Below are 13,213 nucleotides of genomic sequence, written 5' to 3'. Positions count from 1 at the left end.
GCTACTTACTGGTAGCGGCATTTTTCGGAGGCCCATGACAGCACCCTTAGTTCCCTCCCTATTCACGTGGGGGTTGCACTTCCCATAATGTATATAATGAGATAGATAGATCTCACGTGTGGTATATAGTTCATTATGATTGATTATTTTTGGACATAAACTGTATATAATGTATGTTTGTGTGCTACTAACCGCGGTAGTCCTCTCAGGCTCTAATATACAACTGATGCATGGGGAGAGGTACCGCCCTTTTGTATCTGTAGGTTTCCTGTTCCTGAAGGGCGGATCCCCTCTCTCGTAGTGCTGTCATGGGCCTCCGAAAAATGCCGCTACCAGTAAGTAGCTTAATGCTTCTGCATTTCATTTGGAAATCAAGGTCCCAGAGTCTGGAGGAAGAGTGTAGAGACACACAATCCAAGTTGCTTTAGGTCTAGTGTGAAGTTTCCACAATTGGTGATGGTTTGAGGCACCATGTCATCTGCTGGTGTAGGTCCACTGTTTTATCCAGACCAAAGTCAGCGCAGCCATCTACCAGGAAATTTTAGAGCACTCCATGCTTCCCTCTGCCGACAAGCTTTTTGGAGATGGACATTTCATTCTACAGCAGGACTTGGCACCTGTCCACACTGTCAAAAGTACCAATACCTGGTTTAAAAACAACCGTATCACTGTGCTTGAATGGCCAGCAAACTCACCTGACCTTAGCCCCATAGAGAATCTATGGGGTATTATCTGGAGGAAGATGAGACACCAGACCCAAAATTGCAGACAAGCTGAAGGCTACTATCAAAGCAACCTGGGCTTCCATAACACCTCAGCAGTGCCACAGGCTGATCGCCTCCATGCCACGCTGCATTCATGCAAAAGAAGCCCTGACCAAATATTGAGTGCATTTACTGAACATACATTTCAGTAGGCCAACATTTCAGATTTTAAAATCCTTTTTCAAGCTGGTGTTATAAAGTATTCTATTTTACTGAGATAATGACACTTGGGTTTTCATTGGCTATACGCCATAATCATCAACGTTAAAGGGAACCTGTCACCCCGAAATTCGCGGGTGAGGTAAGCCCACCGGCATCAGGGGCTTATCTACAGCATTCTGTAATGCTGTAGATAAGCCCCAGATGTTACCTGAAAGAGGAGAAAAAGACGTTATATTATACTCACCCAGGGGCGGTCCCGCTGCTGGTCAGGTCGGATGGGCGTCTCTGGTCCGCTGCGGCGCCTCCCATCTTCATTACAAGACGTCCTCTTCTGATCTTCAGCCACAGCTCCGGCGCAGGCGTACTTTGCTCTCCCCTGTTGAGGGCAGACAAAGTACTGCAGTGCGCAGGCGCCGGGCCTCTGACCTTTCCGGCGCCTGCGCACTGCAGTACTATCCTCTGCCCTCGACAGGGCAGAGCAAAGTACGCCTGCGCCGCAGCCGTGGCTGAAGATCAGAAGAGGACGTCTTGAAATGAAGATGGGAGGCGCCGCAGCGGACCAGGGATGCCCATCCGACCTGACCAGCAGCGGGACCGCCCCTGGGTGAGTATAATCTAACGTCTTTTTCTTCTCTTTCAGGTAACATCGGGGGCTTATCTACAGCATTTCAGAATGCTGTAGATAAGCCCCTGATGCCGGTGGGCTTACCTCACCCGCGATTTTTGGGGGTGACAGGTTCCCTTTAACAGAAATGATGACTTGAAAAAGATCACTCCGTTTGTAATGACTCTATATAATGAGTTTCACTTTTTGTATTGAAGAACTGAAATAAATTAACTTTTTGATGATATTCTAATTTAGTGAGAAGCATTTGTCTATATTGTAATATCATTCATTTATTTTTTTCCCAGAAAATGTTAACCATGGTTGAGTGAATTGCACAAAAAAAAAGTTTATATCTATATCGCTATCTCTCACAGGCAAAGAAACAAACCATAGGTGTTTACAAATTAAGTTGTGTAATAAGGAGAAATAACACAGGGGAAAAAGTATTGCACACCTGAAGAGAGGTGCCAAAAACCATAGAAAGTCTGAAATCTATCAGAAATTAAAGAGTAATTTTGCCACTTGTTGAAAAATATCAGCTGGTTCAACGTGTGTCCTATAGAAAGTTCTCGTTGCCAAGGTGCCACACAGTAAACCTCTCATGATGGGTAGAACCAGTGAGCTGTCTCAAGACCGTTGCAACCTTATTGTTGCAAAGCATACTGATGGCATTGGTTACAGAAGAATTTCTAAACTACTGAAGATTACAGTGCAGTGAGCACTGTTGGGTAGGGATGCGCAAACCCGACTTGTAAAGTTCTGTGTTAAGGGTCCTTTACCGAACCCCAAACACTGACCTTCTTTCTTTTTTTTTTTTTTTTTTTTTAACTTTTTTTCTTAAAAAAAAAAAAAAACAGAAGTTCAGTTTCGGATGCCATATAGTTTCTGAATGGCTGAACTGCAGCCAATCAAGTATTGGCATGACTGGCTGGTGCATCACGTGACCCGGATTGTATAAATGCGGGCTAACTGGTGTCGCCGCCATTCATCTCTGCTTAGTGTAGGGACAGGACGCAGCTGGAGTGAGGGACAGTATTAGATTTTGTGTGTGTGCATTTTTACAAAAAGCATCTGTGTGTACTCTGCACGTGTCTGGGAGCAGTGTGCTTAGAAAGCATTTGAGAAAAATAAGAGCATTGAATTGGTGCTGTGGCGGAGTAGCTACTGCAGGGAGAGGATGTGGTCATTCTGTGTCTGTGCCCAAATGAAGAAAGCGCAGAGTTGGCACCTGAGATAATGGTCAGCTCGCTTCCACCTCTCACCCCTTGCAAATCTGCCAAGCAGTCTTTTGCGTTTTGATGAGCCCACTGGCTGGTGTTCCATAGCCAATCCACCTGGCCCTGCCACAGAAGTGGAAGAGACTGAGTTTACTGATGCCACACCACTTGCTAGGTTGAAGTATGTGCGCAGTTTGGAGGAAGAGGAGGTGGTTGTGTTGCCCCAGCAAAATAGGGAGCAGGGTGCAAAAGCACAGGGGGTGGCCCCTAGCCAGTACATCAGCTGCTGCCCATTGCGCCGATGAAATGAGCACATCGAAGCAGCTCAAAGGAGCTCCTTGGCGTATGATTTCTTCAGACAATGTGACTGGTGGTTTGCACGCTGTGCTGTCAGTACCTGAAGTGAGGCATTAATGTTCTGATCCTGACCCCCACCTACATGATAAGGCATCTGAATTCCAAGCACGAAGTGCAGTAGAGTACAGATCTTAAAAAGCATGACGGATCTGAGCCACCTCCTGTTTCCTCTTCTGCTGCAGTCTCTGCCTCTTCCTCCCGCTCACAATTAACAGAGCCACCTGCAATCCTGCAAAGAGAGGATGTGACATCACCACCACTTCCAGTGTCATTGAGCATCTCCACCCCATCCCAAGAAAGTGTTCCGCTCTGTATCCCTCAAACTCACGAGAGAAAGCAGAAATACCTTCCTACCCGCCCACAAACCATGGTCCTGAATGACAGCATTTCCAAATTCCTGGCCTTTGAAATGCTGCTATTCCAGCTGGTGAAGACAGGCAGTTTAAAAAAAAAAATGGGCGATGGCTGTACTGGGGTACATTGTTTCCAGCTGCCACTATTTATACAGGTGGGCCATCTCTGCCCTGCACAGACATGTTTTGGACAAAATCAGGTGTGGACAGCACAATGCCATCAGTTGCAAGAGCCACATAACCATCGATACATGAACCAGTAGGCATGGCCAGGGATGTAACTGCCCACTGAGTAGATGTAGTTGCAGCTTGGCTAGAGGCGGAATGCCTTCTAGAGCATGTCCTACCACCACTGAGGACGACTGAACGTTTCTCTGTCCAGGTTGCTTTCTCCACCGCCTCCTCATCCGGTCACAGTAAGACCTACACCACCAACTTTAGCACAGCCAGGGAGAAATAATAGGCTGTTCTGAAACTTCTCTGTTTGGGGGGCAAATCCCACACCACGCAGGAGCAGTGGACGGGGATCAAACAGCAGACAGATGAGTAGTTGGAGATGTGCGATAATGGGCAAAATCTCATAGCAGCTCTGGGCCTAGCGGGTTTGACGCACATCCCTTGCCTGGCGCTTGTGCTAAGTTTGGTGGTGCAGATATTCCTGAAAAATTACCCACATATGTCAGAGCTGCTGCTGAAAGTGCGAACAGTGTATGCACTCTTTTGGCATTCTCGTCGTGCAGCAGCATCACTTCTGCCTTCCCGCTCACCACCTCATGTGATGTGCCAACAAGGTGGAACTCTACCCTACATATGCTGAAGAGACTGTGCGAGCAGCAGGGAATAGTGGAGTTTCTGGTGCAGCACGCCATGCTGATTCACTCTGCGGAACACCACTTCACCACCAATGTGTGGACCTTCATGTTGACGTGTGTGCAGTGTTGCGCTGCTTTGAATACTCCACCAACATGGCTAGCGCTGATGACTCCATCAGGAGCGCTACTATACCACTTCTATGCCTGCTAGAAAAAACACTTCAGAAGATGATGGATGAAGAGGAGCCGGAGGAACAGATACCATTCACACCGTTGTCGGGCTTGTCGTCCACACATGGCTCGGAGGGTTGCTTCTGTACCAACAGCTGCCAGGTACTTAACTGTCCAGCCATGGGACTGTTTTGGAGGATGAGGAGGAAGAAATGTGTTCACAGCAGGGTGGCACTCAAATCGGCTCATGGGTATCACTGGAGTATGGCTAGGGGGATGCAGGGGACCAAGACTATACTCCTCCCACCAAGGACAGCTTGTCTTTGCCTCTGGTCAGCGTGTCATACATGAGCCAATATATGCTGAATCGCCCGGATTGTTACCACTGTTGATTACTGGGTGGATACCCTGCTGGATCCCCGCTTCAAAGACCATGTACCATCGTTACTTCCATCACTGGAGCGGGATCAGAAAATGCGTGAATACATGCACATCTGGAAGAGGCACTAGGATAAAGTCCCCATCTGATACGGTCCCTATTAGCAGGAGACGGAATTACAATAACATGGTGGAAGAGTACATGTCCACACGTCTACACATACTCACTCATGGGTCTACCCCATTTGACTTCTGGGGCTCCAAATTGGACACATGGCCTCAGCTTGCCCTTCATGCTCTGGAGGTGCTGGCCTGCACTGCCGCAAAGGTATTGTCGGAATGTGCTTAGCACAGCAGGGGTGTGTGATTATAGACAGGCGCACCCACCTGTCCACAGCCAATGTGGGGAAGCTAACATTCATTAAAATGAACCAGGTGTAGATCCCACAGGACTTCTTGTCCATACCTTTTTGACTGCCTAGGCAACTATGCCAGCTGCACGCAGTCATTGTTCCACTCTATTTGCCATTTGTTTAATTTTGGGGCCTCCCCAAATAAAGTGTTAGCTATCACAGCTACTTGGACTTCCACCTTCTGGTTCAAGATTTTTGTATTTTATTTCTGTTCTTCTTAGCGTAAGGACAAGACGCAGCTGGAGTGAGGGAAAGTATTAGGTTTTTTGAGTGGGCAGTTTTCCAAAAAGCCTCTTTATGTGTACTTTTCACCCATGTCTATGATAGTACTGTGCGTTAAAACAATTTTTTATACTCCTATGCACCTGTGTCTGTGACACTAACAGGGTTGTGGAGTTAGCAAGCCAAACCTCCAACTCAATTTCCCTGACTCCACAGCACTGCCACAATACTGATCATGTACATAAAGTGCAGCACCGATTCATCTCAACTAAAACCTAGATCCTTTAGATTAGGAATAGAACAGACATTTATAGAACATTTTATCACTTTTCCAAATTCTTATGATAAAAATGTGCAGCACATACTGCATTGAACTACTGTACCTAATTTATTATGCATTTTAGGAGTCGGTCCATTTTATACAGAGACCAACTCCACAGCCCTGGATACTACTGTTTGTAAAAACAAATTTTTCTACACTTCTGAACCTGTCTGTGATGGTACTGTGTGTGTGTATAGAGATTTTTTTTTTTTTTCTAATCTGCACTGGAGTCTTTGGGAGTTTTTTTTGCCTAAAAACCAATTCAAAAAAAGAGGAGAGCATCGAATGGGGGACTTGGACGTGGCCGTGCTGGTGTAGCGTGCCCGTAATACAGCCTGGTGCAGTGTGACTGTAGTAAATCTCTTCCACAGTCCATACACTCATTGACAGATAGATCGTTGTTTAAAGGATTTAGGCTATGTGCACACGTTCAGGATTTCTCGCAGAAAATTCCTGAGAAAAACCGGCCATTTTCTGCAAGAAATCCGCAAAAAACTGCATGCGTTTTTGCCGCGTTTTTTTCCGGACACTTCCCAATGCATTTTGTAGTGGGAAATCCGCAAAAAAAACTGCAAAATTAATGAACATGCTGCGGTTTTTACCGCAATGCGTTTTTTTCACGGGAAAAAAACGCATCATGTGCACAAAACATACAGAATTCATTGTAAATGATGGGATGCTTATTGTATGCGTTTTTTTTTGCGGTTTTATAACGTTTTTATCGGGAAAAAACGCGAAAAAAACGCAACGTGTGCACACAGCCTTAAAGTATTCATTCCAATTACAAAGCCAAGAAATAGCCATGGATGGTTATTTTGTCTTGCTACATCACCAGCTGAGGAGTGGTTAATTTCCATAACTGCTGCCTTCCTTGGATAAGGTAGCCATTTCTCAGGATCCCTCTTGAATCGAACCCCGATTTTCCGTTACCCATAGTCTCCAAGGAACAGAGCCAGTACGGCGCGGGGAGAGGGGTTGATGGGAGAGCGTCTAGCTGTGCAGGCAGGTCCCGAAGCAGCAGGCATATGGAAAATGTCCCTTGCATGGGGAAGGTGAGGTGACAAGCCTCCAGAGGACACCACGGTCACCCACTGCACCCAAGGCAACGCACAGGGTCACTCAAAGGGGCAAGAGTATGGGGGGCCTATGCGGCGCCTGTCAGGCTTAGACCTGCCTCTGCTTCTGCAGTTCTTTTATTTTTTTTTAATTCTGTTCTTTTAAGTCCTTTCCCTATCCACATTTGTTTGCCGGGCAATTGTGCTGCTCTTGCCCCATTTTACTTACTTTTGCATCCCCATAGCTCTTACTATGACCATTTTATAGCACTGAAGTTTGGGTCGCCATTGACTTCTATTGGGTTCGAGATCAAGTTCGAATGCCGAACCAAACGTTGAAATACAGTTCGGCTGAACCCAGCCATCCAAAGGTCCGCTCATCCGTACTGTAGGCGCCATAATCCAGAAGTGTAAAGAACATCATTTCAGTATAAGCAGTTCATGAACAGGTGCTCCCAAATGGATTTCAGACAGAGGAGCGAAAAAAATGATCAGAAGTGTTGTCCAAGTGCCAAGGACCACCTGTAAACTACAGAAAAGCCTGGAATTAGCAGATACAATTGTTTCAAAGAAAACAAAGTATTGCATTCAATTTCTGTGGCCTGTATGCACACTCACCATGCAAGACTCCATTGATGAACAAAAAGTATGTTCAAGCTTGTTTTAAAGTTTGCTCAACAACATTTGGACAAGCCTGTGAAACTCTGGTAGAAGATAGTCTGGTCAGATGAGATCGAAATTGAACTCTTTGGATGCCATAATATACACCATGTATGGAGCCGAAAAGGGACTGCTTATCACCCCCAAAACACCATACCAACAGTGAAGTTTGGCGGTGGGAACATCATGTTGTGTGGCTTAAAGGCATACGGCACTGGCAAACTTAATTTAATTGAAGGGAGGATGAGTGAGAAAATGTACAGAGACATTTTTGATAAAAAATCTGCTGCCATCTTGCAGGATGATGATGAAAACCAAGTTGGACATTTTAGCAACATAATGATCCCAAACACACAGCCAAGGAAACTCTCTTAATTGGTTTCAAGAGAGTGAAAATAAAGTTGCGAGAATGCTCCAGTGATTGGCTGGGCCAAAATTCAGTAGAAAATTTATGGAAGGCACTAAAGCTCAGAGTTCATAGAAGGAACCCATTAGACCTTCAGAATTTTCTGAGTGTTTGTGTGGAAAAATGGGCCAAAATCACACCTCGGCAATGCACGTTACTAGTTTCTCCATACAGGAGGCGTCTTGAAGCTGTCATCGCCAACAAAGGCTTTTGTACAGAGTATTAAATAATTTGAGTAAGCGTGTTCAATACTTTTTCCCTGTCATTTCTCATTATTACATATAAATCAAACCATAGATGTCCATAAATTAAGTTCTTTTCCTGTGAGTATTGGATTGGTTGTTACTAACATCTGGTTAAAATACTAGAGTTCAATGCTCAATGTTCAATACATCTTTCACCACCTGTATATGCTAGTCATAATCACGTCCGCTTTGCTTTACGATATGATGTTAGTACATAGTAAAGCGCCATTGAATAAATGGCGCTATAACAATAAATAAATAATAATAATAATAGTTATTTAAAAGGGTTAGTCAGGTTTGGCACTAAAGTCTTCAGTCAATCTATTCGACTTCTGACTTGTGACTCCTCATCGTGGATGCTGTCAGGATTCTTTGGTGCCATTGGAGAGACTGGGAGGTTATGTGACATGCGCTATGCATATTTCCAGCCATACTCTGATTAGATGTGCGCAGTTTCGCACAATTCAATTGCATTGAGCGAGGCCAGACACGTCTAATCAGAATGTAGGTGGGGGTACGCATAACACAAACATGCAACCACATGACTGCCCGCTCCAGACATTGGAGAATCCTAACAGGGTGCATTGTGAGGATTCACAAATATGCAGACACATGAATTGACTGCAGACATTCGTACCAAACCTGGACAACCCCTCTTAACACTCAGAGATATGTTACGAGAAAGGTTCCCATCCTTTCATAATGTGTTCCATATTTGTGTTCTCTTGGTCAGCAGGTCTTCCCACTGATTAGTTCTCTTGGACTCAATGAACAAGAACTACTGTTTCTGACCCAGTCAGCGAATGGTCCTCATTCCACCTTGTCTGCCTGGCCCGCAGTTCCAGATGTCGGAGTAGTGAGTGATATCTTGCTTTGGATTCTCCAGGGTTCTGGTAGTGAAGCCTCTGGTCTTACCAGAGTTCACTTTCATACACTGGCCTATCATATTATCGCCACCATTGATGGCTTTTGGGAAAACCAGGTTGCTGCTGTAGCTGCAGGTGCTCGGGTTGCTGGAACTCAGGCATGTGCAAGTGAAACCATTGATCCTGCACGAGTAATGCTTAAAAGTCCTTTGGAGTTTTCTACATCACAAATGGAGACAGGTTATACAGCAAGGATCAGTGCTAAGGAGCCAGTAGCGGTGTGGAGAAACGGTGGAGTGACCTTTCATTTTACACCTGTCCTAATCTGCAAGGAACCAATTAGGACAGTTGGGTTGGGAGATGCCATATCAGCAGAGGGACTGTTGTTTTCCGAGTCCAAAACTCAGTAAGGAAACAGGTCTGCCTTACAGGAACACAAGCGACATCTGCTGCTGTAAACATCAAGACAACTATTTGAACACCTTGTTGCTGCCCTATACAGTTTGGTACAGTTTAATGTCCATCATTTATAGGGGTCAATAAATGCAATTCCTTTACCTGCTAGTGAAGGTTCTAGCAAATGTTAAAATATTGATAAGTGTGTAATTTATGATATTTAAATTTTGCATTCCAAACATTAAAGAGAAATTTATCCCCAAATGGCCATAAATAAGAAAATCAGAATATAGCTACAGCCAAAGTTTTCTAATTCTGTTTTATGAACTTGGAGGCATTCTTCTGTTTTTATGGTGACATCCATATTTGAAAATGCAGTATCAGATCTTGCATGGAAAGGTATTGTAAGGGCATGTGCACACGGTGCCTTCTTCAGGCCTATTCTGCCTGGAATCTGCCTAAAAAATTGCCCCATAAGATTAACATAAGACGGAAAATGTACAAAGTAGTATGTTCCTTAATAGCTTCAGGGTTTCCAAACTCTGAAGATGCTAAAAGTGACATAACTCCGCTTCTTTAGGAAGCCACACGCTCTTTATACTTAACAGTATGGAGTGGGAGCCTCCTTAAGAACGAAGGCAAAGCTGCCTCAGAAGAACTGTCAGCTTATTCGTGAGGCGGCTGTGCTAGAGTCTAAATGATGCCATGTGCTCAGACCCTAAAGGGAAAAAATGAAATATTGTCTCTGTATTTCTCATGAAAATCTGGCTGTGTTCACTGGTACAACAGGGGACCCAAGTGTTAGTTGCAATGTTTTCCCTAAAATGTGGCCGATTACACTACTTATCCAACTGGTGTATTTTGGAATTGCTGTTCATGCAGTAATTGAACATTTTCTATGGAAAGTACTTTCAAACAGCTTGCCTTGTAGTTGAGATTGCCAGACCTAAAGCTCTATTGTGCAGACATATGCACACATCATGTCTTGAAGTCCTTTTCCCACTGACTTTCATTGACTTAAAGGGGTTGTCCACTACTAGGACAACCCCTTCTTTAAACTAAATATTGAGCCCCGATAAAATAATAAAGCCTATACTCGCCTCCTGTGCCGGCTCCGTTCCGGCGGTGTTGGCACTTGTGGTCCCGGGGCTGTGATACGGTGGAATGACACATTGATGCCCAGAGCCCAGTCAGCGCTGGCGTCACTGTCAACGCTTTAGGACAAAATGATCATGAAGAGGAAGTCCGGGACTAGCTGCAGTTGATCCCTGGCTTCCTCTTCGTGTCCAGTTTGTACGAAAGTGGAGACCGTGACACCAGCGCTGATTTGGCGCTGGCGTCACCACAGTCCTGGGACCGCAAGTGCCAACACCACTGGAACAGAGTCGGCACAAGAAGGGAGTATAGGCTTTATTATTGGGGCCTAACATTTAGTTTAAGGTGGGGTTGTCCTTAGTAGTGGATAACCTCCTTTAAAACAGTACCTTTTTTTTTTTTTTTTTTTTTTTATCTGATGCAGTGTCTTACCTGATCATCAGATTTGAGATTATTCGTAATTAAAAATGAGATTTCTACAGGTAACAAGTTTTAACTGTCGTTAACAATTTTCCATACTTATGACCTGATAGAGAAGCTGCATGAAAACTATATTTGGTTATAATGGAGTAAAAATTGACTTCTTCCATTGTTTTAGAATCACAGCATATGCTGGCACTTGTGGTTCCACACTTTTAGATGACTAGCCTTAGCACACAGTGGAGCGGTTCTTTATCTCTGGGATATTGTAATGGTGAAATGTTGTTTAAATCTCTGGGTATTATTCACTCCACTTTATCTCCTGGTGTTATGTGCATCCATCTCTGAATCTTTGGTGAATTTTTATCGGGACCAAAAATATTTATGCCTTCTCTGTATTGTTGACCCTTTTATCTTCACTTCTGTATGTGGCTTTCTCCAACTTCAAGCTAAATGCCTTTTTTGTACCTTCTTATTTCTTTGTATTTTTTGCAGGGATAACTTCCATGTAACCCAGTCTGACTTTGCTGTTACAGTTTTATAACAAAACCCTAAGGGACTTTATTTATTATAGTTTTTGAAAAGCTGGTTATAAATCAAGTAGAACGTGATTGAATCTGTGCACACGCGAGGCGACCTTGACAGTAATATCAGGAACTGATCCTATTACTGTATTGAGTGTATCCAAAAAGGGAAAATTTAAAGGAGTTGGCCACTACCTACTTTTTTTTTTTTTTAATTGATGCTGCAAACCAACTCCCTACTCAAATAAATAGGGTGTGGATCTGTAGCACGTGGCTGCAGCCACTATAGTTTTGAGTGAGTTGCTGTGTTCCAGCACCATCTGAGAACTTCCAGCCAGCACTGGTTAACAGCTGATCAGCAAGGATGCCAGGTGTTACACCCTCACCGATCAGGTATTGATTGCCTATCCTAAGGGCGCAGTCAGACTGCTGTATAAATCACAGCAAAGTCGGAAAACAGTGCATGGACTGGCCGGCAGCTTGCTTGACCTGAGTGTGATGGCTTCATGTATTTCTGTGCAGCTTTCAGGCTCTGATTGGGAGAGACGCGGCCAGTCCGTGCACCGCTTTTCAATCTTGCTCCAATTTGTACAGCCACCAATAGAAAAAAAGAAAGTGGTGGTCAGCATCTTTTTAAGTCCTTACCTAGCATAATAGTGTGGGCATCTGGACTGTCTGTGGACTAAAGCCCCTGCACTGAAATCATGTCCAAGTGGAAGCACTTCTAACTTTTCTCACGTCTGGTTACAATATGTTACAATGCCGCCTTTTTCCTTTGTCTCACACCTGATTTTGTATCTTGTGATAGTACTTTGTAACTTTTTTCCTGTTTTTTTTAAAAAAAATAAAATACTGTAATAAAAATGTTTTATTACTTCCTTGATAAAGTAACTGCATTCATTTGGGTGGTATCCATTTTGCATTTTTTTTCTTCTATTATCCATTTTTAAAACTGAAACAGGGACTGTCTAAATAAAAAGATGGAAAACTGAAGTACAAAGTGTCTTCATCCATGTTTAAAGGGAATCTGTCAGCAGGACACCACCCTCAACGTTTTAGATGTGCATTTAGCTTTTTGGTTTGAGTTTGTTTTTTTTAAAGAGGAGTCGAGTAATGTTGTATTTGTCGAGCATGGTGTGTTCATTGTTGGCCAGAATAAAAGATGAGCCTTTTTACATTTTTGGATAAAGTAAGGTGCCTTATTCTGTATAAAAATATAGCAGTTAGTTGCAGTGAATTTTTTTTTTCATAATGTAATCCATTTACTGCCCAGCTAAGCCAACCAAAAAATACTCGGATGTGCATAGAGATTCCAATAAATAAACAACAATGATGCATGTGTGCCAACAGAGGCATCCTGCCATGGCACTCTGCCTATAGGGTTTACAAAATAATATTCATACTAGTTTCAGACCTTCAAACCAGAAGTTCCCGGCTCTTGCTGAACTATCCCCAATTACATTTGTCAATGTGGAGGACTCTGGAACCTTCATGTCTTCATCCAAGTATGTGGCATTCATCCAGACAAAGTTGTGGAAAGTGGCACAGGCTTGGATAATAGCATTTGCATTAGGCTTGTCAAGCAGAATTATGCTGAACTATACCTTCCGTTTGGCACAAAGAAGCGCAGATGCACATTCTGCTTCTTTTTTTTTTTTTTTGCCTGTATTTATATGCAACTCGGTTTGTCCAGGCCTCTACGCATGATTAGACAAACCAAAGGTCTCATCAACCACTTTAGCAAATGGGGTAGATGGGCCAAAGAGTC

General features: G+C 43.8%; 1 protein-coding gene across 2 annotated transcripts in view; it reads left to right on the top strand.

Moving 5' to 3' along the window:
- ADPGK (ADP dependent glucokinase) overlaps positions 1-12,309 on the top strand; it is a 28,839-nt gene extending 16,530 nt beyond the window's left edge. Inside the window, exon 7 of one of the 2 annotated variants that reach the window (XM_069765627.1) lies at positions 8,881-12,309. In XM_069765627.1, the coding sequence (XP_069621728.1) occupies positions 8,881-9,420 (540 nt within the window). In that variant the 3' untranslated portion in view covers positions 9,421-12,309. Of the gene's footprint in view, positions 1-8,877 lie in introns of both variants that reach the window. The other variant, XM_069765626.1, reaches the window with a different exon arrangement.
- Positions 12,310-13,213: the final 904 nt, after the last annotated feature.

The sequence above is a fragment of the Ranitomeya imitator genome, chromosome 4 (assembly GCF_032444005.1).
Source record: "Ranitomeya imitator isolate aRanImi1 chromosome 4, aRanImi1.pri, whole genome shotgun sequence".
Classification (NCBI taxonomy): domain Eukaryota; kingdom Metazoa; phylum Chordata; class Amphibia; order Anura; family Dendrobatidae; genus Ranitomeya; species Ranitomeya imitator.
Note: the sequence above shows the minus strand (reverse complement) of the source record. Positions and strands in the feature narration are given on the sequence as shown.